The sequence below is a fragment of the Chelonia mydas genome, chromosome 7 (assembly GCF_015237465.2).
Source record: "Chelonia mydas isolate rCheMyd1 chromosome 7, rCheMyd1.pri.v2, whole genome shotgun sequence".
NCBI classification, from domain to species: Eukaryota; Metazoa; Chordata; order Testudines; family Cheloniidae; genus Chelonia; species Chelonia mydas.
The window spans coordinates 102,283,312-102,309,190 of record NC_057853.1 but is presented as its reverse complement, the minus strand read 5'-3'; the positions used below and the strand labels follow the sequence as shown (position 1 = coordinate 102,309,190).

The following is a 25,879-nucleotide window of genomic DNA, read 5'->3' as shown; positions in this document are numbered from 1 at the left end:
CTTCAAGAACAGGAGTTTAGAGCAGAGCATTACTAGAATTGTAAGGATAGCCTTGTGATTTACAAGTGCTTTGTAAGAACTCCTCCGTTTTAGAATTGTCTGCTGTATCTGTACAGTAGGTAACATACAAATATTTGCACTGTACTAAGGTTCATTTTGAAATGGATTTTTAAAAGACGAGGAGGGAGAGGGAAAACTGGCAAGTACGGGTGAGTATAAGAACTAATGTAACAATTACTTTAAAAAAAAAAAATTGTAAAACCTGAGTGTGCACTTAGATTAAACTCTCAAAAATAGAAGCCAAAAAAACCGGATAAATATTATGAAATGTTACGTCCCACTAACTGCGTTTAAATAAGATAGTGGTACTACTTTAGTTCAAATGTCACAATATACCACGGGTTGTTTCCTTAAAGTTGTCAGCAGTCTTGAAACCCTCATGCTGAGTCTGTTTTCTGTCCCCTAAGATAGGTAATGAGGAGCAGCAAGAAAAGCTGCTCAGAGAGTGGCTAGACTGCTGTGTGACAGAGGGTGGAGTCCTTGTTGCTATGCAGAAAAGCTCTCGTCGCCGCAATCATCCCCTGGTCACACAAATGGTAGAGAAGTGGCTTGACCGCTACCGACAGATTCGCCCGTGTACATCCCTTTCTGATGGTGAGGAAGATGAAGACGATGATGATGAATGATGAAATAAAAATAAAGTATCAATGCATAGTGTCTGACCCCAACGTTAGAGTTGTACTCTAGCGGTTTGTTATGGATTGACTTAAAGCTAGCAGAAGCATGCTGAAAGGATTTTACTTACCAGCATGGGGAGAGTATAGAGGTTCATCTGCTGTGTGAAGAGAGCTAAATTGGTTGGACTACAGTTTGTAAAAACAAAAACAAAAAACTAATTTTATTATCAAGACAAAACATTTGTTTCTTTCCAGTTGCAAATCTGTCTATAAATGTATCGCATGTGGTTGTGTAAGAAGTTGTGTAATAGGAAAAAAGTGTACCAGCATCTTAAAATTATTGAGAAGAAATTTCTTTCAAGTAAGGGCACTTACAAAAGCACATGTTAGATGGATATTTGTTCCTTTTGAGATTTACTTTTACAGTAGAACTTATATTCTACATCACTCTTTAAATATTCTGACACGTTTTCTTGCAAGGCCATTTTGTGAGATCTCACCAGTACCCAGGTCAGATGGTGAGGTTTATTTTTTTGTTTGCACAAACTATCCAGAGTAAGTTAGAAGTACAAACAAGTTCATTATTTTATTAATATTTTAGTTACTGTTGTGCCCATTATAATAAAATCAAATCTTTAAGGAACAAACTGTGGAAGAAGAGCTACATTTTTCATTGAGTGAACTTATATTTTGTTTTCTGAAAAATAGTTTTTTGCTCTCCATTAATATTTCACCTTGTAACATTTAATACTTTCTTCAGTATGCTTAAAATATTTATTTAGAAAAGTGACCTAAAACATTATTCCAGAGATTACATACTAAACAATTGTGTGGAGTTGCCAACTCAAGTGTGATTTGAGAATTTCATATTGTCCAAACCCAGTCTTGCTGTGATATGTACAGTATATCATTTTATCATTGAGTCTTTCACCCTAGTTAAACATTGCAAGTGAAAACTACTTCATCGATTATTAGTGAGAACTCTCGGCAGTTTTATTTTTTTTTAAACAAACTTCATTCTAAAGTGGCTTTTTTAAAAAAAGCACTGTATAATATATTTCTCTATGTAAACCTGGGAATTTCTTGCATGTTGACTTTTGTGGCCATACTTAATATGTAAGATTCCTAAAAGTGGAAGTCCAGAATATATTCATCTGTAGAAATTTTATTATATGTGATAACTTTAGCCATACAATTTGTAATGGGTAAAGTTTATCTTAAAACAACCTTGCTTAGAAACACTGAAGGTTAATGCCATTTTTTTACATATACAATGCAATTCAGATCTTCTTTAATAAGCACTTTGAAAGCTATTGATAGTGTGTGTGCGTGGCTGGTGGATAGGGAACTTTGCAGTAGATGACCTAGAATTTCAAAAGAAGACCCATAAAGTGCATATTTTTGTGTAGTTTAAGGCTATGGAAACACTAAAGAACTTGCTGCTTTTTCTTCTAAATGCTGCTTAGATGGTATTGAAATGTGCACAACTCCTAGATAATCTTGGTGACAAAACACCAAAAATATAGAAATAATGAAGTGCTGTATTAAGTTAGCAATTTTTCCCCCCTCAGATTCCATTGATGTTTATTATGAAATGTGTCTTCACACTTTTGGCCATTTAGGTCTCCTTTGATTGGTGCATGCATAGATTTTCAGGTAAAAGAATGCATGTTTCTTTGCAGTATATGTATGAATTACCTGAGTGAAAATAGAAGAATCACAGATAGTGAACAGGTTCTATACCTTAATATACAATCTTGATTTCAGTTTGCTTTCGAAATGCAGTAGTCAGGTAAATTGATACCTTGTCCTCATTCTTCCAAGATTATGATGTTACCTTACAATGAAATCCATGTGTACCATGACCAATGAGTAACTTAAGTAAGTTAAGAGCTCGTGCATTCATTTCAGTATGCTATGTGAATGGTGTTGACACAGACACACACACACAAACAGCAGATTACACTTTGCTTCATTGACATATCTTCCCCCAAATGACACACTGTTACTGTAAGTCATAAGAAGCAAGATTCAAATACCTTCCTTGTGAAATAGGTTTTAATTTTTATTCATTATTTTGCCATTCTCCAACCAAATTGTTGCAAAAGCAAGCCATATCTTGCCTCCAACAATATCGGTGGCCTGCACCCAAATCTGAGTTACTTTGAAGAAATGAACATCCTTTCATTTTTAAAGAGATTTAATGTCAGTTTATTATACAGTCAGTTACAGCTTTTGATTTTAAAAAGCAAACCAAACCCCACACTGTCTAATATCTATGCCCCACTTTTGTTATGAATTGACACCCCTGATACTTTTTTATAGTTTTATTAACCATTACTGCTTTCTTCTAATCTATAAAATGATAGGTTCAGGCTAACAAGCCTCACTCTGTGTTTTCAAAATCAAGTGAGACTTTTTAAACAAAAATCCTTAGTTAAATGAGTTGGGGTTTAGCTGTTGACAGTGTACCTCACCCACTACAGTAGATGAAGGTGTAAGCAGTTGTCCTTTTCCCAGCACGGTAGCCAGTGTACATTAAATCTCCCCATTTGACATACTTGAAGGTTTACAAACACGTAGGTGCAGTGATGGGTAAGTCATATTGACCCAATCTATATTAAATTTAGCATTTGGCTTCTTACTGTTGAATGCTTACATAGCCCAGTACTTGGCTTTTCATTTCAAGCTCTTGCCCCCTCTGCATCTGGGAACTGTCTTGGACTATTCATGAATTCCTTAGTAGAATTTAATTCCTGGGTTGCTCTTGTTAAACCAAGGCATGCTGAAATCATCCAGAGTGCTGCTACAGCATAGCTTTTAACCAGCATTACTGGAATGTTTCCTATTCCTTTAACACAGTAACATTGCTGTGCATTTTGAAGAATGCAGAATTCTTGTTGTGTTGCTTAATTAACTGATTAAGGAGAAGTAACTTCTGTGAGCTTTACTGTATGAAGTGGTGACACTTTGTGCTGATAAAACTGGCATTTTTTTAAAAAAAAAGTCACATTTTTGTTACTTGTATGAACTGCTTCATGTTATCCTTGATTGATGGAAGGGCCCCCAGCCTTCCTTGTATTAGTACAAAAGCAGCAGTAAATTGGTTTGTCAGTAAAGCAAAAGGCACAAATCTTGAGCAGCAGCTATCTGGCATACATTTCTCTCCCTTCCCCTTGCAGACTAACTTTTCAGTCTAAAAAAACTTGGGCCATACTACAGTCACATTGCTTTGGACCCAGTAATATGTCAAGTCAGGCTGGATACACATTCTCTCCTTCTCCATGTGACCTACTCCTTGCATATTTTGTTGGTGTTTGTATTACAGACAGTTGAATCCCTCTGTAGTGGTCACAACCCCAGAAGTAGTGTTGTTTTTAACCTGAAGCCTGTTGTTATGATACTTTGTAACATTTGGATTTTTTAAATTCATTTGTAGTTCTTGTTGAACTGTAAAACCTAAGTGGAAGCTATCGTCTAAGTTTGCTATGATTTGCATCTAGTCTTATTTTTATAAGTACTGGATGAAAGCATACAGCATCTACCATTCTCTGCAAGGTTTGTCCCAGGACTCTTATTTCCTGATTCAAAATCCACTGCTGGCAATGGATGCACTAGGAACCACTGGCATGAATTATTCCTTTTCATAGAACAGTATTTACACTCACCTGAAATGCAACTGCTTATTTTAAAAAACTATGATAGTACCAAAAATAGTCACTTCAAACCTTGACAACATGAATTAAATGTTTTATCTTCCTTTTTCGTGTTTCCCAAATGTTCTCTCTAACTAACCTGTTTTATTCTCCTGGTTTTTCTCTATGCTGGTGTTTATGGATAATCATTCATACTTGCTCTGTTAGATCATTGACAAAAGGATAGTCACACAGCTATGAAATGTGACCTCTTTGTAACATGTTTGAAGCTGGTAAATAGCTTTCCATTTAATTTAAAACAAACAAAAATACAGTTTTGTAACTACTAGAAATTTTGGTTTCAGTTGTTTTTTCCCATGTCGTTATTTGCCCCATCTATTCAAGTTGATGTTGGCATTGATTCATTTTAAAAGGGCACTGCAGTAATACAAGGATGGGCCCTCCATGCAGTGAAGTTTGGAGCTGCCTAGTGCTCAGTCAGGCTTAAACTTGATTCTCCAGAAACTTGCTAACATTTTCTCTGTCTAGTGTAGATAAGCGTTAATGCTTATTAAAAGGTTGTACAGCCAAGGGCTAGCTCCTTCCCAAAGCACAGTATTCATGAAGGTGAGTTTCTTGAATATGTAGGTTAAATGAAAGTTGCACAGAATATAAATATTAGCGAGGTATGTATCCAAAGTGCCTGTTTTTCTGAAAAGTAAAGTCATGGGGCAGAAGGTAACACAGGCAAGTTTTTCTAAAACTGAACTGAATCAGCAAGGTTAAATTTAGTTTCTCCAGCATTTCTAAATTATAAATATCTACATGTGGAGTAGAAATTTCGGGGCAGATCCTCAGCTGGTGTAAACTGTCATAGAGCTTTGCCAATTTACAGCAGCTGAAGATCTGCCCTACCTCACTGAGAGTCGTGCAGCCATGAGGTCTTTTTATGAGGTGGGTACTAGTACATGTGATCATAACAGCATAACTTACTTTACATTCTCAAAGGGTTTCTATTTTTAACCATATTAAAATTGCATTGAGGGCTCTACATTTCAGAAATTATAGAAATTTTATCATTTTTTTATTGAAAACTGCACTGAACGCTAAATGTCCACCTTCACAATAAACAAATACAATAACGGTAACACACTAAAACAAAACATTCTTCTGATAGCCATTGTTCTTTGTTTGGGACAGTTTAAGATTTTTTTTTTGTCACAGAAACAGGAATGTTACCCCCCCCTCCCCCCATACAAAGGCTCAAAACAGGCCATCTTTTTAAACAAAAAGGCGATGATTCACAAAAGACTATGAATATAACATGTAACTAGTTGATACAAATCTAATAGGATTTGTTAAAATCAGTCACATCTAATAACACATTTTTGAAGTGTCCTTGTATAAAATATCACGTGAAGAAAAGAAGACTCTTATCAATGTCTAAAAAAGTGGGTTTTGTTCATAGACAGTCTGACAAGTTACCATAAAAAGTGTTTCCTGAGACATAAGGAAATGCAACATTATTCTTCTTGAACCCTTTCCAGCTCAAGACATTTGCACTCAATAAAATAGCTGCAGATTTAAAACTGAGAAAATATATTTGAGTACAAATAGTGTGTGAAACTCAATATTTTTTTTTTTTTTTTTTTTTTTGCATCACTGAGGGGGGCATACTGAATTTACAGCTACTTTATTCAGTGTGTCGGTCAGATGAGAGAAACCTGTTTCTTTCATGTGATAGGAGGGGAGCTATTTAACTCTGACACCTTTCCCCCCCCCCCCCCCCCCATCCTAACCTTCCTGGCCTGAATGGCTATAATTAAACTTTATAAAGAGAACTTTCAATGTATATTACTGGCCAGCTAGGACTGCAACAAGACATTTGTTTTCTTCTCATCTCTAGGCCAGTATTTTCTCCTCCTGTAAAAAGAGGTAACCAGACAAGTGAATAAAGAAAAGGCTGAAGCCACATGATGGTTTCCTCTTAAATTTCTTACGGTTTGCTTGAGGCATTGCTGTAAATACAGGTGAATAGGCCCTGCTATTCCCAAGGGCTGAGAAGGGGAAATCTATTTTATTCTTGTGATTGATGCACAGATGAAGGAAACTTAACACACAGTAACCGAAGCTGATCATTAATGTATATCATCCTAGTTGTCAGCACTTCAGTAAAGCAGGTGACGTCTTCAGGGTTTCTCCCCAGTCTTGACTGCTATCGCATTGTAGTTTAATACTGGAACATCAATGATGCATCTGTCCAAAATCAACATTACAAATATTGTATCAAATTCCTTTCTTAGTTCCTGTATAACTTTTTTCCAATGTCTCTTGGTCCCAAGTTTATTGAATAATTTTTGAATTAGCTGCTATTGCTCATTAGGGTGCTCCCTGTTGTCCCCATGTTTTGTGGGCTGGTTAGGAGATGGAGCTTGGGAAGGGTGTGCCACTGTTGGAAGATTGTGGGTAACGGGAATGCCTCCAGGTATGATGCCCTCCATTGCTGCTGGAATCCCTCCAGGTGCGACACTGACCATGCCAGGTGGATATCTAGGAAGAAACAGGTAATGACACCACTATGCAAAAATACTGTAGAAGGAATGACCAGAACAAATTACCTGTGTTTTGGAAGGAGTTAAGGGAGCTAAGAGTTTTTCTCACTCAATATATGCTAACTGCGTAGTGGTGTCTGTAATTCACTAAACCAAGCAGCAAGGTGTAACTATTCTAGTACCTAATGCATTTAAAAAAAAAAACAAAACAAAACCTACTGTTTGATCAAAAGCTTAAAGCTGATCTAATTTTTAAAGTAAAATAGTCCACAGAGGGCGGTGTACATTGATTGATTTTCCAAATCACTTCATGGGAGCTACGGTCAGTTTGTTTCTCCCTAACTGCAGCTGGTGTAGTCTCTATCCACTGGTGTAGTAACAGTCATACAAACAAGCCTTCACCCCATAGACTAATTACATACCTCCATATCAAGAATTTTTTGAGGCAATAACATTGCAGTAGCCCTTGACACAAAACTACTTAAATGAGAAATTTACAAGGAAATGGAATGAGGCTTTAGCCTTTATACAGAACCTGAACGTCCTTAGGTAGATGTACTAGTGGCCACTAGGAACTGATGATGTGAAAAGATCCCTGAATATGGACTTGTGTGAGTTACAGCCATACCTTGTAACTGATGAAGACTTTAATGGGTGAAGAAGAGAACTTTCTTTATTTAAAAAAAAAAAAAAAAAAAAATCACTAGCCCGTGGGGGGTGAAAAAGTAGGAGGAAAATGCTTTCCGCATTAGTCATTACCAAAGTGTTTATATAAATGTTTCAAACTTTATTTACTCCTGCATTTATGTAGTGAAGGGCATTATTCCATATTAATCTCTCCTAGTGCAGAGAAGATCAGTCTCTGAAAGCAGCACTACCACTGTAAGCTAAGGAACAATTCCCATGCCCAGCTAGCAGGAAATAAGGCAAGAAGTGAAAAACTTCTATTTGAATTGGGTAAAACTGGTGGGAGGGGAGGGGGGGGAAAAGAAAAATAAATGTATTTAAAATGCAACCAAGACTTCCTCCACCATCAGGTATCATACTTCACCACCCTTTTTTTTTGTCTTGCATCTTGCCAGCCAGTTAGCTGCAATCCCTTAAGGATAAAGGCCCAGATGTGTTTAACTTTGCACGTTACTCTATGTTAGCACATAGGCTTCACGCGTTATTTTTTAAATTAATTCATAGTGTCAAGCTGAGCGTTCCTACTGACACTACAACTACCCCATTATGTTTTTTTCAGCTGTTTTAACCACAGAAATCAGCTTCTCACTTAGGAAGGATCCAAATAACTCTACTGGCTTCATGTTAATGCATCGTCTGAGATACATTTTATGATACAAGAATGTAGCCTGGCAGCAGGCTGCATGTGACAGTGAGTGCAATGAAACTCCCTAACGTGCACCAGGTGTGCTGTATGACCTAGACACACAAGCAGAAGAAGATATTCTAACTATATTAGCGTAATCTCTTCTAAAGGGAAAAACATCTGGTGGACCAGTTCAAATTGAAACATTTCAGTGAAGTCAGTCTTCTGAAAAGGACATAAGTTGCCGACTTTTACAAGTGTCACTTTAACAGTTTGAACCATGTACTTATGCAGCTAAATGTTTCATGGGAAGGAAATAAATTGAACACACAGCTTGTATTCTACTGTGGCTGTGAAGTTGATATAGCTGTGGACAGCTGAAGGTCATGAGGACATATTTTTACCCATAAATATTCTTAACTCGGATTGATGAATAAAAAAGTCTGTTAGCTTATTTTTCATATAAGATGTGATAGGTGTAGCAAACACCTCTTAATGCAACCTGGTCCAACGGCATGAAAACTAATGCACAATCAACTGTTACGCTGGAAAATCTGACACTGCTTTAAAGGCCCAGGAAAACATTTCAATGGCTAAATTTATAGGGAAGGGTGCAAAACATGGGCCAAGGGATGTTAGATATAGGAAGGAATTTTGGGTTAGCTGAGGTAGGTGCTAGCAATGTTTAGGAGAATTTCTGGGCTGCAGGGAGCATAGTGCAGCTACAATGGGATGGGAGAGAGACTGAGTATTGTGCTCGCTGTGAGACAGCAGCTATTATGCCAGCCAGGTTCTAGAAAGTAGCAACGTATTAACCATGCCTCCTCCAGAACCTCTCCACGATGGGGACTCCTCAGCTGTTTAATTAGGGCAGCTTTATGGTTTCATTTGAACCAGTGCAGTAGCACGTGTGGGGGGCTGTATCAGAAGCCAGGATCTAGAGCACAGTTTGTGCTCAGGCATGGGGCTAACAAATGGTGCAAAGCCAAGAGAGTAGGAAGGAGCACAGTGAGCGATAGGGCTGGTAAGATGAGAGATGTATGCAGAGGGGGAACGATGCAGAACCTTGAAAGAGGGCAAGGACAAATAACTTGAGCTTAGTATGAAGAAGAATGATGGGCCCAGTAAGAGGGGTAGGAGCTGATAATGCAGTCACAATCTAGTGGGGCATATGGTGATAAACACAGAGGGCAGACTGGTGGAGTTTACAGTAGACGGGATGAGATAATCAAGGCATGGATCAGAGATGGAGGGGACAGGACAGATGTTAGAGAGGGAAAGAGAGAAGACTAGAATCCTGAGGTGGAGGGAGGGGAGAGGCAGCAAGAGCAAAATCATGATGGTTCGCTTAGGTGCTGGAGAGTGGTGGCATTTTCAACCATGACGAAGAGATGTAGATGGAGAGCAGAACTGATGCTGAGCTTGCAAAGGAAATGTGACAGCCAGGATGAAATACAAGATGAGGCTGATGGAGAAAGATCTGTAAGTCATCAGTATGAAGGGCAGAGCTGAAACTATGGCATCAAAGAGCAAGTGTAAAACCAGAGCAAGGGCCAAGTATGAAGTCCCTTCCATCAGAGGAGCAGTCACGAAGGAAAGAGCTGAGTGTGTTCCAGGAAGAAAGTGCAGAGGAGGGGGATGCAACAGACTCTACCAAAGTGACAACATAGCTCAAAGAGACTGAGGAGGAAGAGGAAGCCATTAGGATGAAGTTAATAGTAGCTTTGGTATGAAGTGGAGAGGGCAAGAGCTAAAAGAAAAGATGGTGGATTAGAAATTTTAGGAGCAGGGTTAGACTTACATGGAACTCAGAGGTGAAGGTGAGAAGGGAAGTAGATGGTTTCATCCTAATTGATGGGGGAAGAAAAGGCCATTGTCAATTATGGCTTCTTAGTTCCACTGGCATAAGGATCTTGATCCTAACTTAGACCAACTAAAAAGTTAAAATCCATGTTGGCCACAAGTTTGATCCATGTTGGCCACATTTTCCAAGTTGTGGCTTCAAATGTTAACTTTGCTCATGAGCAAAAACAAACCAACTCACCCAACACACGCTGTGGACACACACATGTTGCATCTCATTAAAATACCTGGTATCCTGGCCTCTACTGCTACACCTGAAAAATGCGCTCATACTTTACAGTGGGCAAGCATACTCCAAAAGTGGCTGATCTACACCAATGAAAATATATTGTTAGCAATCTGTGCTGTACATCATATGTTCAGAGTACACATATCTGATTCACTGTATCTAAATGTGTTACACAATAAGCAGTGTGTGTGGTACACACTGTAAAAATGGTGTAAGTTAAACAGAAAGCAACAGCCTGTAAGCACAATACATTACACAGCCTGAGATGGCACATCTCAATGCAATTACGAGAGGGCCCAAGTGTGACGTTCTGGCTACTTTTTGATGCTAAATTCTATATTCTCCAGCAGAGTCATGACTAGTTTTGTAGATAGTCCAAATAAAATGAGTCGCTCCAGGCAACAGTGGAATATATCCCAACATTTGCTTTGTACTGTGTATGACACCACCGTTGTCTGAACTGCCTCATTCATGCTTAATTATGAGCGTTTCGTACAGAGTTGAAAAGCAGACCCTTTTACTCCTTCATTTCCTCCCCCCTTTGGTGACTGCGGCAGAAGTTAACTACACAACTGGCTATGGACATTTTACCGACTGTTATAATTGCCTTCCCTTTTAAAATAATACAAACACGAACAACTCTATTTTGAGACCATTTTCTTGTACAATTAAGCTGTACCCCATAATGGAATAATATACAGCCTTGGCCAAGCACTCAGTAGCCAAGTGCCATTGTGAAATGCAAAGCAGCTATAACAAAGGCCAGGATCTGGCCCCACATGTGGATTTTATAATCTGGCTGAGTGGGTTCCTTAGTACGTGTGCTGTGGGAGGGCCCATAGAAGCTAGGAGGATATATGTGCTAGAATTAGTCTCATCTTCAGACACCTCCTTCCAGTAGAATTATCCACTTAAACAGGGACACTGTCAAACTATCGTCATAAAACACAGTAACCTTGGTTACTAAACCCAGCTTACACGGAAATGGGAAGCACTTTAAAAGCCTTATTTACTTTCCGCTGTTTATGACATTTAATTACTTTTTTTGCATTTCTCTCAGTTTGGACAAAGAAAATTGGGACATCAGTTTCATTTTCCAGTTTTCATTCCCTACCACCATGCTGCAGTATTCTGCCCGGATCCCAATAGGACCATGCTGCAGTATTCTGGTTACAAACACTGCTGGGGAATGTCTATTAATTTAAAATAAACACAGGGAGGTTTTTTTAAATCTTGGAATCATGGCCTCGGGTTTTGTAAGATCTTGTTTCTATACACCTAAAACCAAGACACTAAAACCTGGAAACTGCTGGGTGCCTCAATATGGATTTAAAAGGCTAGTGTTAAGCCTCTTACCTCTGAAAATCTTGGCCTTAGTCGCTGACCCAACAGTATCCCAACAACATATCAGACTACTAATGTATAGCATGGTACTGATATTAGAAGTAATATGGCAAAGCCTCTGCTGAGTATCTCTCTCTCAAAAGCCTGTGCCTATTTGTGTTTTACTGCACTCTGAGTCTTTGCCTCAAAGCCCATCTTCCTCCCCGGATACACTCCCCTAGTACCCCCAACCTCACACTTCTGTCTGTGGAAATAAAAGGTACAGGCTGTTTCCTGTACCGTGCCTATATTTTATTTGTAAGTATTTCTGATTGTTCCAGCCCCTGCTCTGCAGAAGCTCCAGAGCTCCTTATAGAAAGTCTTGGGGGTATTTTTAGTAAGCATAATGCACAGTCTCAAGTTTTCCATCCACTTCTTAGGCCACGGTGATGAGCATGGTATGACTGGCTAGATTAGCTTGAGACTGCCTGAAGCCCTTCGACAGAAGTACAGAACAAGCCTAGAAAGATTCTGTATATGGGCCATTTATGGAGATGCAGCTTTAGCAGCTGCTGTGATGTCTCAATGGAATACACGTGTAAAATAAACTAAGCTTGCTATAGAATAAGTAACTTGAGCAGTGCTGATAACGCCTGCTGAATGACTACACGCACAGTTCCTCTACCGAGTCAAATCCACAGAGGTTTTATTTAGAAATAGTTACTAGCAGCATTGTCACTGCATATGGAATTCCAGTCTCTATAAAACAGTTGTGAAAATACTTTTCTCCATCTTACCTGTATGTGGCACCATTGAGCTCTGGATGAAGTGCTTGCTGATCTATTACTGACCATGGGGCTGATGTGACAAAGAATTCCTTGTTCACGCAGTTTCTTAGGCTTTCTGGGATGCGACCTGGAATATAGTTCTTAAAGTTAAAAAAAGTGTTAAGCAACTTATGGCCTTATCAAGATACAATGAACTACTGTTTCCTAATTTCTACTGCGATGGTTAGTGTGAAGGAAAATCACATGCCACAAACAGTGTGGAACGGTTTGGAGAACCCAGCAGTGTTTTTGGAGCCAGACTAGCAGTTCAGCATAGCGGGCTGCTGTGCCTCTACTGTGGGAAAAAAGAAAAGCCTGGAACTTTCTGCTGATTTCAGAGATGCGTCTAGGCAAGAAGCTTTGGCCCCACCTAAGATAAATAACTTCAGTTGCAAGGTGAAGAGTGAGAGCCGAAGTTTTGCTGTCATGTTATATATACATATAATGGGCCCAATTCTTGGGTTAAGTTCAGCTGTGCCTGCAGCAAGACCCACAGATGGAGGGTTTGGGGCAAAGGGGGCTTTATGTTACCCTTGTAGTCCTCTGATCTAGGGCTAGCTGGTTCCCAATGCACTCGCCAGTATAACCTCATGGCTGCCCTAGGTTACACTGGTTGGTACGCTGCTCACAGCAGGTGCTGCTATGGCACAGCCTTCTTCTCGTCAACGCCGGGTGACTGCCATGACTGGGTGGAATACTGTTGGCTAAGGCTCAAGCCCTCCTGGCCTCCTCAATCGTGTGCTCGTGTTACCTGCTCCAAAGGCGTGAGGGAAGTTGGGGGCTGGATCCCTGCCATTTCCTTTTTGCTCCACGGTGACTGTGGGGTTTAGCTGGGACATATAGTTCTTTATGGTTAAAGTGCCCGGAGGCCTTGGGACACCAAAGCCTTCTGGCAGTCACCGCACAATTATTCTGATTTATCAGAGCATGGGACATCAAAGGTTATTTTTCAACAGTCTTGGTTTGTTGCTTTAAAAGCGGCAATGACTAAAATGACCCCTACTTACCCATGGACTGCGTCAGCCAGGCAGCCATGTGCTGTGCCGTTCATAAAGCTGCACTGTGTAGAATACCAACAACGCTTATCGGCTGACAGTGCTTTACAAAGGGAGTAAGGATCATTTCCCACAAGTCACGGAGAGGTTCAGGGCTTGATACCTTCCCCACCGGTAAAATGGGGGTAATGATGCAAACCCACTGACTTCAGTAAGAGCTGTGGGTGCTAGGCACCTGTTTCAATTGGGCCACATGTGAGCTGTCCAACGTAACAGCGACTCTGGCAAAACCAGGTTTAGAAACCAGGTCTCCTGGCTCCTTGTCCAATCCACTGACTCATGCTGCCTATTACAAAACAAACATAGGCTAACTAGAATATGCGTAAGAGAAAAAGACAGAGTTAGATACCTGTGATTGCGCGACGGATTTCAGTAGCAGCAGCCTCTCTCATCTCTAGGGATGCCTGCTCACTGTACCAAGCAGTGTGCGGAGTACAAATTAAATTAGGAGCATCTTTCAATGGGCCTTGAGCAAAACTATGTAAACATGAAAAATCAGGGTGAAAGTTACAAATCGTGAAAACCTAATGGCCAGCTTCCTTAACATGCAAGCCACTCTGCTCTAGCCACATGATTTACAGCCACATGTAGTGAACATGGAACACCAGGGGTTCTCCCTCTGGTCTGAAACTGTTGAGGGGTGTCTGGCTTTGGGGGAAGAGGTGCTGAAATGCTGCTTTAGTGCCAAGCTTCAGTAGGCATTTTGGACTTTGCATCTGTGCTGAAAAATTTAAAAACCAGCAGTTGTGATAATAACAGCAGGTGGACTTGACAGCCTTTTATAAACCTGCTGGATGACTGATTTTAATACTTCCATCACTAGTATTAATGAGGAGATAAATGACTGGGCGTCTCTCTCGCAGCAACAATAATTCATCTGTCTCCAGCAGGGTCTCTCTTCTCCTGCACTATGGACTGAAGGAACAAAGTCACTAATGCTGGAGACTTGAAGAGACACTGTCAGGTCATTTGAACCCTTGAGTTTGTAAGTTTGTATAGAGTTATACGTATGTAAATAAAGAAAAAGCTTTCTCAAAACCTCACCAGAAACATGTCCGTGATTTGCAGTAACAGTTTTCATTTGCATTTATAAACAAACATTCTCCTGTAGTGTCTGCATTGCAAACGTAGCAGACTTGTGCTAGTGTCGGAAAGTGAAATCTTCATGTTTTTTTTTCACTGTCCAGCAGAGCATTCTTTGTAATGAAACATGACTTTTAACCTGACACGGTCCCTTTTCAACTTTGTTTTTAAACCAAAATTTTAAATTATTAATGGTATCAAGATTTCCTTGGATTACTGGTTCTAGAACAGGGGTGGGCAAACTTTTTGGCCTGAGGGCCACATCGGGTTTCCGAAATTGTATGGAGGGCCGGTTAGGGGAGGCTGTGCCTCCCCAAACAGCCAGGTGTGGCCCGGCCTCCCCATCCATCCCTCCCTGTCCCCTGACTGCTCCCGGACCCCCCGCCCCTGACTGCCCCCACTGCCCCATCCAACCCCCCCATCATTTCTGATTGCCTCCCCAGGACCTCTGCCCCCATTCAACCCCCTAGCTCCCCACCCTCTGACTATCCCGCCCAGTATCCACACCCGCACCCCCTGACCACCACCCTGAACTCCCCTGCCCTCTATCCAACCCTCCCTACCCCCTTACTGTGCTGCCTGGAGCACTGGTGGCTACAGCCGCACCGCCCAGAGCACCAGGCCAGGCAGCCACGGGTTATAGTTTGCCCACATCTGTCCTAGAACAATGCCTACTTTATTTTCTGTTTCATAGCTCTAGGAATTCTAGGCTCAACATTCACAGGGCCCAATCGTGGGAGCTTGTGTCAATGGGAATAAATGTGAGCGCTAAAATAGCTGTAAGATGAAAAGTGAATTAACTGCACTATGTATAGGTAGCTTTTAATTTAAAAAAACAACAAACCATTGTTTACCTAAATGGCTCTGATTCATGCACATCAAGCGCTGCTCCTCGTATCCTTCCTTCCTTCAGGGCTTGAGTTAAGGCTTTCTCGTCCACAAGCCCGCCGCGTGCTGTGTTTACTAGGAATGCGCCCTGCCTCATCTAATGGAATCCAGGAGGAAATAAGAAAATATTCAATATGGTTATCCAATTACTCTTCACGTCTCACTACAATGTATTTAAATGCTACAGTAGGTAGCATCCTCCCCTACTGACATCTTCCAAGCCACAAGCACTGTATGCAGAATCTCAGAACACTTTATATGGTAAATACAGGCATATTTTCCTTGCTGAAAAGATTACCTCTGAACACGTGTTTTGCCTATTGACTACGCAAGGTTGCATAGTGTAGGATTAACCCCCCAAAAAAACCTTCCAAGCTAGCAAGGAGGTTCTTGTGTTTGCTTACTAACAAAGGCTTTTATTTAGAAAGCCTAAGCTCTAGTTTGTAATGTCAAACAAAACAGGCTCCAGTTTCTGTCTCAGCAACTGCATGAAGGGGCTCTCTTACCTAGTAAAATGCTATCACCTGGTACATAATGTGCAAGAGACAGATGTAACTAACCACTCAAAGGTAAAATCATCACTGGTATCATCACTATTATAGTGTTCTGGGTTTGCAGCAAGAACCATAAAATGATCTTCTTTCTTCTCTAGATAAGGTAAATTACCTGCTTAATCGTAAAGTCATTGATAAGGTGGTGATTATGTTCATTAAGGTTACAGTGCAAAGATACACAGTCACTCTGATATAGCAGGTCCTGGAGTGTGTAGACTCGCTGGACGCCCAGAGACCTCTCTATCCCATCCTGCAGGTATGGGTCGTAAAATATCACACTGAATCCAAATGCCTTGGCTCGAACGGCAACTGCCTGCGCAGTGCGACCTACGTATTGAGAAAAAGAAGAGAGGATGTTGAGATTCACAAGGCTTGGGCTATGTGACGCTGCAGCACTGAATCTATACAACAATGTAGGCAACAGATCCATTTACTTCCACGATTTGCTCCCACATATTTTCTCCTTGGGCCACAGCAAATTCATTCAGTCTGCACTGATTCTGCATGCTCTTTTGCTTATTTATTATCCACATTTATTTGTCAGGAGGTGCTGAGGTGTGGGGCTTTTGGAAGAAAGAATGACATGAGCAGTGGCTAGAGCCAGGCAGGTGGTACAGAAGTTTCCCTGCACCACTTCTCTAATACATCTTCATACTCACTTACTGAAGGAGCATCTGGCTCTTCGGACTCTCCCAGGAGGTGACCTGTGGCCTGCTCCCGCTCCCACTGGCTTCAACAGGACCAGGCTTGGGCACTATGCTCCAGGGCCTCCCAAAAGGTGTTAGGCCCCAATCTTCAAATTATTTAGGTGCCTATGGGTCTAGACTAATATCATACTCCTGTACTGTACTTAGGTCATGTGGCTGACATGAGAAGTGCAGAGGTGAAAGCTAGTGTAGCGGAAAGGATTTCTCCTTAAAGAGGTATGGTGTGTTCTGAGGACATGAGCCGAGGCACGGGCTAGTGATCTCAGTGGAAGACACCGTAGCCAGGAACTTCGAAGCCCAGCTCTGAAACTTGAGACATGCCGGTGAAGTCCAGTGCCACCGAGGGAATCAGATTCTGCACCTCTAACGTGCACAAGTTCATTAAACGAGGGCTGTGAAGTGCTCTGAGCAGGAAAATGGCTAAATATTATCACTAACCCCCTGCACTGCCCATTCTCCCTCCCCATCACTCACTGGCATGTTTATGCCAAACTTCCGTCTGCAGCAACCTCAGCCCCGAACCTGGTGATTACATCACTTCAGTTCATTCTGCCTTTGGTTTAAGAGCAAAACAAAGTAACCAAATGTGTCATTTAATGCTCCCCTGTGCCAGTTACACAAACCGCCAGCCTTTGAGGCGTCCCCTCCCTGCTGCAGCCATGACATCTGTAAGCCTCTTTAATTCTCAGGATCAACTGTCTAGCTGTTGACTTATCTGAAGGGCAAACATTACCCATATAGCACAGCGTGCAAAGGGCTAGGCCTAGAATGCGCCTTTACAATACAAGCAGCAACAGTGGTAAAAGCACTGTCCATTAAGCATTTGCCATGTTATTTAAAAGGCTGTTGTTTGAGTAAACGTAACTATCTGCACCCCTGCAGCACTTGGCTCTGAGGTCAGAATTTGCAGCTACAACCCCACCAGGGTAGGGCCACATTCTGTGTGTTCTCTAAGCAGGCCAGGCCAGGAGGAGCTGTAGAGTAAGAAATGAAATCCTTTATGAGGTGCTTTTGTTCAAGCAGACAATGCCAAAAAACCCCCACAAAAAATAAAGCCCTAGTTATAAGAGCAACTTGTTTGCTGTAGGCTTTTTCTTCCATACTCTTGCTGAATGGCTATTTAATTGGGCATGACTAAGACAACTGTCATGGTTTGGAAGCAAAGGTTTAGTAAGGCTATTCTGATAAAGAGGGACAGCTGCAGTGCAATCAGCAGGTCATTATCTACAATGTCGTTCCTATTCAATGTCATTGCCTGGACTCGGCTACCCAATTCCTACATCAATACATGCCCCTTCATTCCTCATTCGTCTGTCTGGCAATGTAAAGAAAGCCAAATAACCAGGCACTGTCCATTCATGTTGAAGTACTCATTAGAATCAGGCTATGTGAGTCCTGTGCTGTGACTGCCTGAAAAGCTGCCCTTACCTGAGTACTTCATACAAAGCATCCCCTGTCTACAGACCAGGCCCATTCCTCAAAACAGCAAAGCATTGGCACTGTCATTTTACTGCCCCCTTTTGGCTGGTGCTGGGTGATGCTGAGGGGCTCTAGTTGAAGGAGCTCGAATTCCAATGAGTGAGTGTGCTGGAGCCTTTCTCCTCCCTCCAGCAGCAAGCTCTAGGCTTGGGCCTGTGGTTACAGGAGCAGGCCCTGAGTGTGTTACGATGTGAGGAAAATGGAAGAATTTTCCAGACCAAGTCCAGCCATTCAGTGCCTCTGTTTTCATACAGCCCATGATAGGGGCCAGTGCCTCATTTCTGAATATTTAATTTCCCAACAACTGCTTCTGAACACAGTGGGTCAAATTCACCTCTCATGTAGCACCACCGAAATCAAAGGAGTTATAGCAGGGATGCAATTGGCTCATTGTCCGAAATACCAGTGATAATGGGGCTAGCCTGGCTCAGTGCCCTGGGTGAGGACTATATATGTTGGGGGAACATAAAATACAAACAGCATGCTTACACTGGCTCTGGAATAACAACAACAGAACGGCCATTCTGGCTCAGACCAATGGTCCATCTAGCCCAGTAGCCGAAGTGGACAGTGTCAGATTCTTTAGAAAGAATAAACAAAACAGGGCAATTATCGAGTGATCCACCCCGGGCTCTAAGACTCAGTGCTGTGGGGGTTTTGTGGGGTTTTTGGTTTAGCTGAACCCACAGGTATATTCTAGCCAGATGACTCACTACATCTTCAGCCCAGCATTAAAGTATCTTTAATGCACATTAGCCACAAGTGGTAAAAGATGAGCCACAATGCCAGTTATCTGTGCTACTTTCTCTCCACTGCAAGTCAGATTCTGGCTTGGCTTTGCGCAGCCATGCAGAAGGCATTCGGGGGAGTGAGACTTCCCTCTCCTCTGCGGCATCCTGGAATTTCCCTTATGCACTGGTGGACAGGGATTGGGCTCTGCTCCCAAAATGGGCTGGCCAGCATGGCAGAGTCAGAGCAACTGGGTCATCAGCAGCAGGAACTGAACCTAGGACCTCTGGCCCTAAAAGCATGAGCCACTACTGCCTGGATTAACAGACTCAGCTCTCAGCCAAGGCTATAGCAGGCTCAGCAACTTCTGGCCCAGCCACCACTAGGGGGAAAGAGAGCACCACACTAAGGGCAGGCCTTCACTACCCGCCGGATTGGTGGGTAGTGATCCATCTATCAGGAACTGATTGGCTAGACGCAATAAATTGATCCCCGAACGCGCTCCCCATCGACTCCAGAACTCCAGCTCACGAGAGGCGGAAGCGGAGTCGACAGGGGAGCGGCAGCGGTCGACTCGCTGCCCTCCTCAAGGCCAGGTAAGTCGACCTAAGATATGCTGACTTCAGCTACACTATTCGCGAAATTGAAATCTTCTCTGAGGAGTGAGCAGGGAGCCCAGAAGGAGCTAGGTCTCTAAGACACAGCTCCCGCCTTGTGTGGCTCCTGGGGAAGCACACATTCACACACAGGCTGGTTCATGTCAACGTATACATGGACTGGCCCCGTGCATGGCCAAGGAACTTCCTGTGGAGAAAATCATCGCTAGCAAGAGGATACAGAAATTGTTGCAAAGGTTCATGGTCACACTCCAGAGCAGAGCGTGTGGGAAGATACAGCATGAAACAAGGCTACCAGTGTGTGTGGAGAACCCTTTGGGAAAACTACCATAGGGTAAAGGGAGAGTGCACGAGAGGCTCACGAAAGCCCTGAGGAGATGGGGCTCACCAAAGTCCCCGCAGCCTTGGAAAGCTGCTTCCTCTTCGCAGAGGAAGCTGGGTTCACAATTCTGAAGAGGAAAAGAACAGGCTCCTTTGGCGGAAAATCAGGGCACATTGCTTCTGTTCCCACGGAACTATAGCAGCTTAAAAACACCGTTAAATTGATGGAACCCCTAGCGTGGCTCCTGTTGTATCACTACAAAACGGCTCACAAGTGCATTGTCCAGTAAATGTAGCAAAACAAGCTATGCTGATATTGAAGATCTAAGTCAGGGATGGGGAACTTTAAGGTAGTGGAGGTAGCCACAAAATCTGTTCAAACCCTTTGACAGGCTAGCGGGGGGAGTCCTGGGGGAGGGGGATTGGGGAATGAGCCTGTCCCGCATTCATGCTGCACTACTGGCTCCTCTGCCACAGAGCTGGGCCTGGCTCCCAACTCTGGCCTGTTGGCTCTCGCCACAGTATCATGTCACAGCCACCGTGCCCCCTTCCTGGCCCTGACGCCACCAGATCGCCTGCACCGAGCTGGACTGCAGGGGTACAAATAAAATGATCTGTTTAGTGGGATGCAGCCCTTGGGTGACCAGTTGCCCATCTCATATGTAAGTCCTGAGAGTCGTACTCCTCCAAGGTCGAGACTCCATTAGACCCATCTAGATCCATTAGATGGCTCTGCTTTGGATATTTTGTCCCCCAGAAGTTGCCAACATACCAAATCCAATGAGGCCGAGAGTTTCTCCTCTGATCCGAGCTGCTCCCGAGGCCACCTCCCTTATCTGTTCCACACTCTGCACCCGGGTCCCTTCCCTCAGTGCTTGATACAGCCAAGTATTCCGCCTGTAGAGGTTTAGGACATGGCATATGGTGGAATCTGCAGTCTCCTCCACAGCTGCTGATGGGATATTGCAGACAGCAATCCCTGGAGAAGGGGGGAAAAACCCAACAAAATCACAATCTTAGAGCTGCGCAATCGAGTCACTGGAACACCAGAAATCTCCAGGCTTCTCACTAATGAAATTGTTTTATGTCCAAGAAACTGATCTGAACCATTTGTATGTTCCTTGACACCATCAACGGACCATTTCCCAACCCAGCATGTAGGCGGACCTGCTCAAAATTACATGATGGTGAAAGGAATTTTGTGGCAAACTCCCAATATCACCTTGAAATTGTACTGCTAGATGCCGCTTCACAAAGCACCAAACTCACAGCTGCAGCCTGCGGACTACGTAAGGAATACCATACATAAGAACATATGATTGGCACACTGGATCAGGCAAGCACGCCTTCTAGGTAGGTATCTAAACACTGTACTTCCCAAGGTAGATTTTTTTCACAGGTTTTAAGCTAAAGCTCAAGACACCCTTTAAAGCGAAGACTCCATTTATTTTAAGCGATCCTAATTGCTAACAACGAATCCTATTTTGATACTTATACATTTTTTGATACTCTATTTTTTCCCCAATGACCCAATTAGAAGTTCTTTTTAAATGTAATACCAGCAGTACAGTTATTACAGGAATGTTACTGATCTGCTTTCTTTACTTTAGCTGCACATAACATATTAGTATATTAATTTTCTGCAGTGAAGGGGCAAAGTAGTTCCAAAGCATGCAAGTCCCAGCCAAGCCCATTGTTCCTTCACGAAGGTTGGTTTTATAAGCTGCAGTAAGACTGCTTTCACCTCTGAAATGTCAGTCTGCTGCATTTCTATACAGGGCAAGCATCCCGCCCCACACACACACACACAAATAAACTGGTGGTACCTCACCACTGTGCCACAGCAGGGCAGCGATATCGGCCAGTGCAGCTGGTCGTTCTCTGAGACAAAAACTCAACCTCTTGGATCTGTTCCGTCCTTAATCGAGGCTGTTATGACACTGTTGCATAGTCATGTGTGGGAAGGAGGGGTTCCTTGGGCGCTTCTGGTTTAAATTCTACTGCCAGATCGAGGGGAGATTGGGGGTAATTTCTGTCTCTGATGGGACTCACCCCATCTTTGGAGCCCTGCCAGGATTACTTATCCTTCGGGCTCTTACAAACACTTCTGAAGAAATGTCTGCATTTGGGATGCACCGAGGGTCAGATTTTTTTTTAAAAATTCCCAGGGCAGCCTGCCCTCGCCATACCAACAGGCCATCACACTATTTCCCACTGCACTTGCTGAGCACTCTTAGTAACAGGAAAACAGCAGAAACATGTGCTAAGCTCCCCTGAAAACCAGGCTCTTACTGCACACGTGTTTTCTATGCAGCCTTTTCTCTCTCCTCGGTTATAAATAATGAGAAATGTTTAAATGGTAAAACAGAGATTTCCCAGCCCTTCACTCTCCCTCTCTGCAATGAATCTGGCCAAGGGACACAGGATCACCCCAGGCTAAGGGATAACGTTTTTACACGAGTCCCTCTTTTTTTGCCCATGTGAGAGTCAATGACCATTTTGGGTAACAGTTTCAAAAGTGTCCAAGTGGTTTAGGAGCCTATACCTCACTGAAAGTCGTTTAGGGTCCTAAAATCCAAATATCAAATCCTCAGAGGTATTTCAGCTGCTAACGCTCAATGAAATCTATGTAGGCACCAAAATACCTTTGAGGATCTGGCACTTTTGGGAGCTTTACCCACCATCATGACTGCATTTCTTTTAAACCTTTCCTTGGAAAGAGCAGTCGTAAGGTTTGCAGCCCCATCTTGCTGTAAAGGGTCAGAATCCCACAGTCCTTATTCAGGCAAACTCATATGAAAATCCCTACAGCCCAGATCCTTAAAGGTTCTTAGGTGACTAAGTCCACATTCAGCCATTATGGATGTTCTCATAGTTGACACTTAATCTTGGAGACACCTCCAAATGCTGGTCAGCATTTGCAAAGCCACCTAAATGGTGACGCTGCCCCACAACTAATGAGCAGCTTGGAGGCCTTGCTCAAGCTGACACCCTGTAGACTCCTAAGCCAGAGTCTCAAATTGGTCAGGGGAAGGGGAACGCCTATCTCACCAGCAGGGCCCAGTCCTGTAGATGTGCTCAGAGCATGATTAAGCCACACCTGTGGACAAGAGCAAGTGTGGGAGAGCGTGAGCAGAAGAGAGAGATGGTTTCAGCTGCCAGGGCATGGGCTAAGTAACTGACCTGTCTTTGGTGCCTCACTCCAGGAGAGGGTTCGCAGCTGAGACTGCCACGTGGAGGGAGGCACCCAGCAGTGAGCCGCTCCGGTGCCTAAGCTTTTCTCCTTGCCCCAAGTCTTTCCTAGGGATTTCACGCCCAGCTAGCTTAGGCGGCTCCCTTGCCGATTCCTTCCTTAGGTGTCTAGCTCTCCCTCTGCACTGTAAGGGGAGCCCAGCACAAGGCTGATCGTTCTACCGGGCAGCAGACTGCCTAGAGTTAAGTACTGCTATGGTGAGCAGGATAATGTCTATGTACTGTACCTTCAAGGATCTGTGCATTGGTCCTCACCTTGTGAGAAGGACCTATGGGCTATCTGTGCATGTAGGCAGTGCACTGCCAGCCTGCCTGACAGGGACAGATTGAAGAAGTGAGGACTAGTGGAAAAATTAACTAAGGCGAAGGGCAATATTAAAGCCCGGTGCGGCACTCAAAGCTTGTCTTCACTGCAGAGTGAACCCAAGTTATAACAAGTGTTGTCCTAACTCGAGTCCTGTCCACACACACACAACCCCTTAACTCCAGAGCTGTGGTACTTTTAACTCATGTTGGCTGGTCCGTTGGGGGGACAGGGCGACTGATCATCAGCTACTAACACACCCACTCCATGCTGCTAACATAATCGCTGGTTGCAGCTTGCGTGTTATTTCACTCTCACTTGAGCTAGGCTAACTCGAGAGCCTACTCAAGTGAACTCTGCAGTTAGGACATAGCCTCAATGGGGCAACCTGGAGCAGCTGAAGTGATGGGGGGAGGGAGAGACTCAGCTGTAATGGCAAATGAGGCAGGTGGATGGGGAAGTTCGTCCTCTCCCCGTACAAGGGCTTCCTCCCCAGGAGGAGGGGCAGGCTCTCACCTCTCACTAAACCTTCCTTCTCCCATCACTTGAGTCTCAAGTAGCCTGATGCAGAGTGGTAGCTAGCCCGCTTCTGCATGGTGGAGGGGTCACTCCTGCCTACTGATGTAGGAGGAGCAGCAGCAGCAGCCCTGAGCAGGCTCTGGTGCAGGCTGCAGCCCTGTCAGCATGGAGCAGGAGGTGAGGCTGAGGCGCAGGGCTTGCCGAGTTCTCACAGCGCTCTAACCTCTTTGTTAAGGTGCTGGCAGAGGAACGGGCGCTTGCCGGGATCAGCTGATCAGGACACCCATTAGAGTGGACACTGCTGAATAAGCCAACTCAGCAAGACCTACAATTGTGAGCTCAGTCCTGCTCTCAAGGGCCTGGGTGCTCTAGGACTAGTCGAGCAGGTGGGGAATTCTGCATTCAATTAAATATACACAGGAACAAGCAACTGATACGGCACCCCCCGCAGGCATGTTATTTTACTCTGCTCCCATACTTTCAACATGCTGCATATTTTTGTATTAAAAATGCTAAACTGTACCATCGAGTTTGCTGGGGGAGAGGTAAGTCACTGTGGAGGTGCACTGGGAGGGGGCTGGGAATGCCCCAACCAGTGTCTCCTACTTTGCACACGCTCAGCTGCTAGTCCCGGCTGGGCTGGGGGGCGAGGGAGGATGGGACTTGCTCTTTCCTGCTAGACCCACCCCCAGAAGCCCCCCAACTGCACGAAGCTCCGCATCTCCCCCCACCCTCCTGCTTCCTGCCCCCACTGCTTCTCAGCCACAGGGGGAGGGGTCGCTGTACAGGGAGCTGTTCCCCCATCCACCAAATCCCTGTGCATCCAGACACCCCCCAGTCTCCCACCCCACTGAGCCTCACCCCCTGCATCCCAGAGCCCCCCACACCTGGACCCCCTCTGCCAAGTCTCACCCCTTACAAGCCCCCCACACTCAATCCCCCACCCCATCCCCCTCTGCACCTGGACTACCCTACAAGTCCCTCACTCCCAGACTCCCACCCCACTGAGCCCCAACCAGCTGCACCTGGACGCCCGTGCTGAGCCCCCCACATCCAGACCCCCTGCTATCCCTATCCCTCCCATGCTCCCTGTATAACCCCAACTACCTTCATCTGAACCTCCCTGCAGAGTCCCACTGCCCTGAAACCAGAAACCCCCAACAGGCCCCTGGGCATCCAGCACACCTGGACCCCTCACTGCGCCGTCCACATCCAGACTGTCCCACACAGAATCCTCTCGCCCCACACCTGGATCCCCCCACACTGAGCCCCTCCACACTTGGGTCCTACTGGACTGAGCCTGCCTGCCTTCACCTGGTGCAGAGAAGCAGGGCCCTGGAGTGTTCCTGAGGCAGGCCTGGCCTTTGTGCTGTGTCAGCCTCCACATTTATTTATTGATAAATGAAATTTGCAGAATTTTTGGCGCAGATTTCCCTTGAGAGTAAATGTTTGCACTGTAAACCTTGTAAAGGTCTGATCCAAGCCCACTGAAGTCAGTAAGAGTCCTTCCCCCGACTTCAGTGAGTTCTGGATCAGGCCCTAAGGCATTTATATGTCTATCGCTCTCAGTGGATGTGTAATTCTAATTCATGCTGAGAGGTGTTACACCCACTGTGTAATGTGCATGGTAAGGGGGAGATGGAGATGAGGGAGGGGTAGGGTAAGGCCCCATAGGATGTAATATGAAGTTAAAGTCTTCAAATGTAAATAACTGTACAGCTTTTGTTTACTTTTAAAAGAAAACACCAAGGAGCTACGCAAACTATAGTCAAACTGTGAGCAACATGTCAACAGTCCACAGCCAAATGAACATATTTTTGTAGATAAATACTTTGCCAAGTGTCTAATTCAAAATGATTGTTCCAAAGAGCACGCATTTTCTTTACTTGTACTGAGATTTTGAAGGGATGAATTATGTTAACACTAGCCTATCAACAAACCTGAAAGAGCTGT

At 43.9% G+C, this 25,879-nt stretch overlaps 2 protein-coding genes across 32 annotated transcripts in view; one reads left to right on the top strand and one right to left on the bottom strand.

Moving 5' to 3' along the window:
* ZRANB1 (zinc finger RANBP2-type containing 1) overlaps positions 1-4,665 on the top strand; it is a 75,030-nt gene extending 70,365 nt beyond the window's left edge. For all 7 annotated transcript variants that reach the window (XM_037904351.2, XM_037904349.2, XM_037904350.2 and 4 more), the window contains one exon: positions 468-4,665. In XM_037904351.2, coding sequence (XP_037760279.1) covers positions 468-686 — 219 coding nt within the window. In that variant the 3' untranslated portion in view covers positions 687-4,665. The remainder of the gene's footprint in view (positions 1-467) is intronic.
* CTBP2 (C-terminal binding protein 2) overlaps positions 3,676-25,879 on the bottom strand; it is a 427,187-nt gene continuing 404,983 nt past the window's right edge. For 14 of the 25 annotated variants that reach the window (XM_037904347.2, XM_037904346.2, XM_037904345.2 and 11 more), the window contains 6 exons: positions 20,624-20,830; positions 16,111-16,325; positions 15,411-15,541; positions 13,823-13,950; positions 12,389-12,506; positions 3,676-6,862 (listed from right to left, as the gene is read on the bottom strand). In XM_037904347.2, coding sequence (XP_037760275.1) covers positions 6,682-6,862; positions 12,389-12,506; positions 13,823-13,950; positions 15,411-15,541; positions 16,111-16,325; positions 20,624-20,830 — 980 coding nt within the window. In that variant the 3' untranslated portion in view covers positions 3,676-6,681. Of the gene's footprint in view, positions 6,863-9,977; positions 10,024-10,220; positions 10,349-12,388; positions 12,507-13,822; positions 13,951-15,410; positions 15,542-16,110; positions 16,326-20,623; positions 20,831-25,879 lie in introns of all 25 variants that reach the window. The other 11 variants (XM_027819724.3, XM_043552064.1, XM_043552066.1 and 8 more) reach the window with 6 other exon arrangements.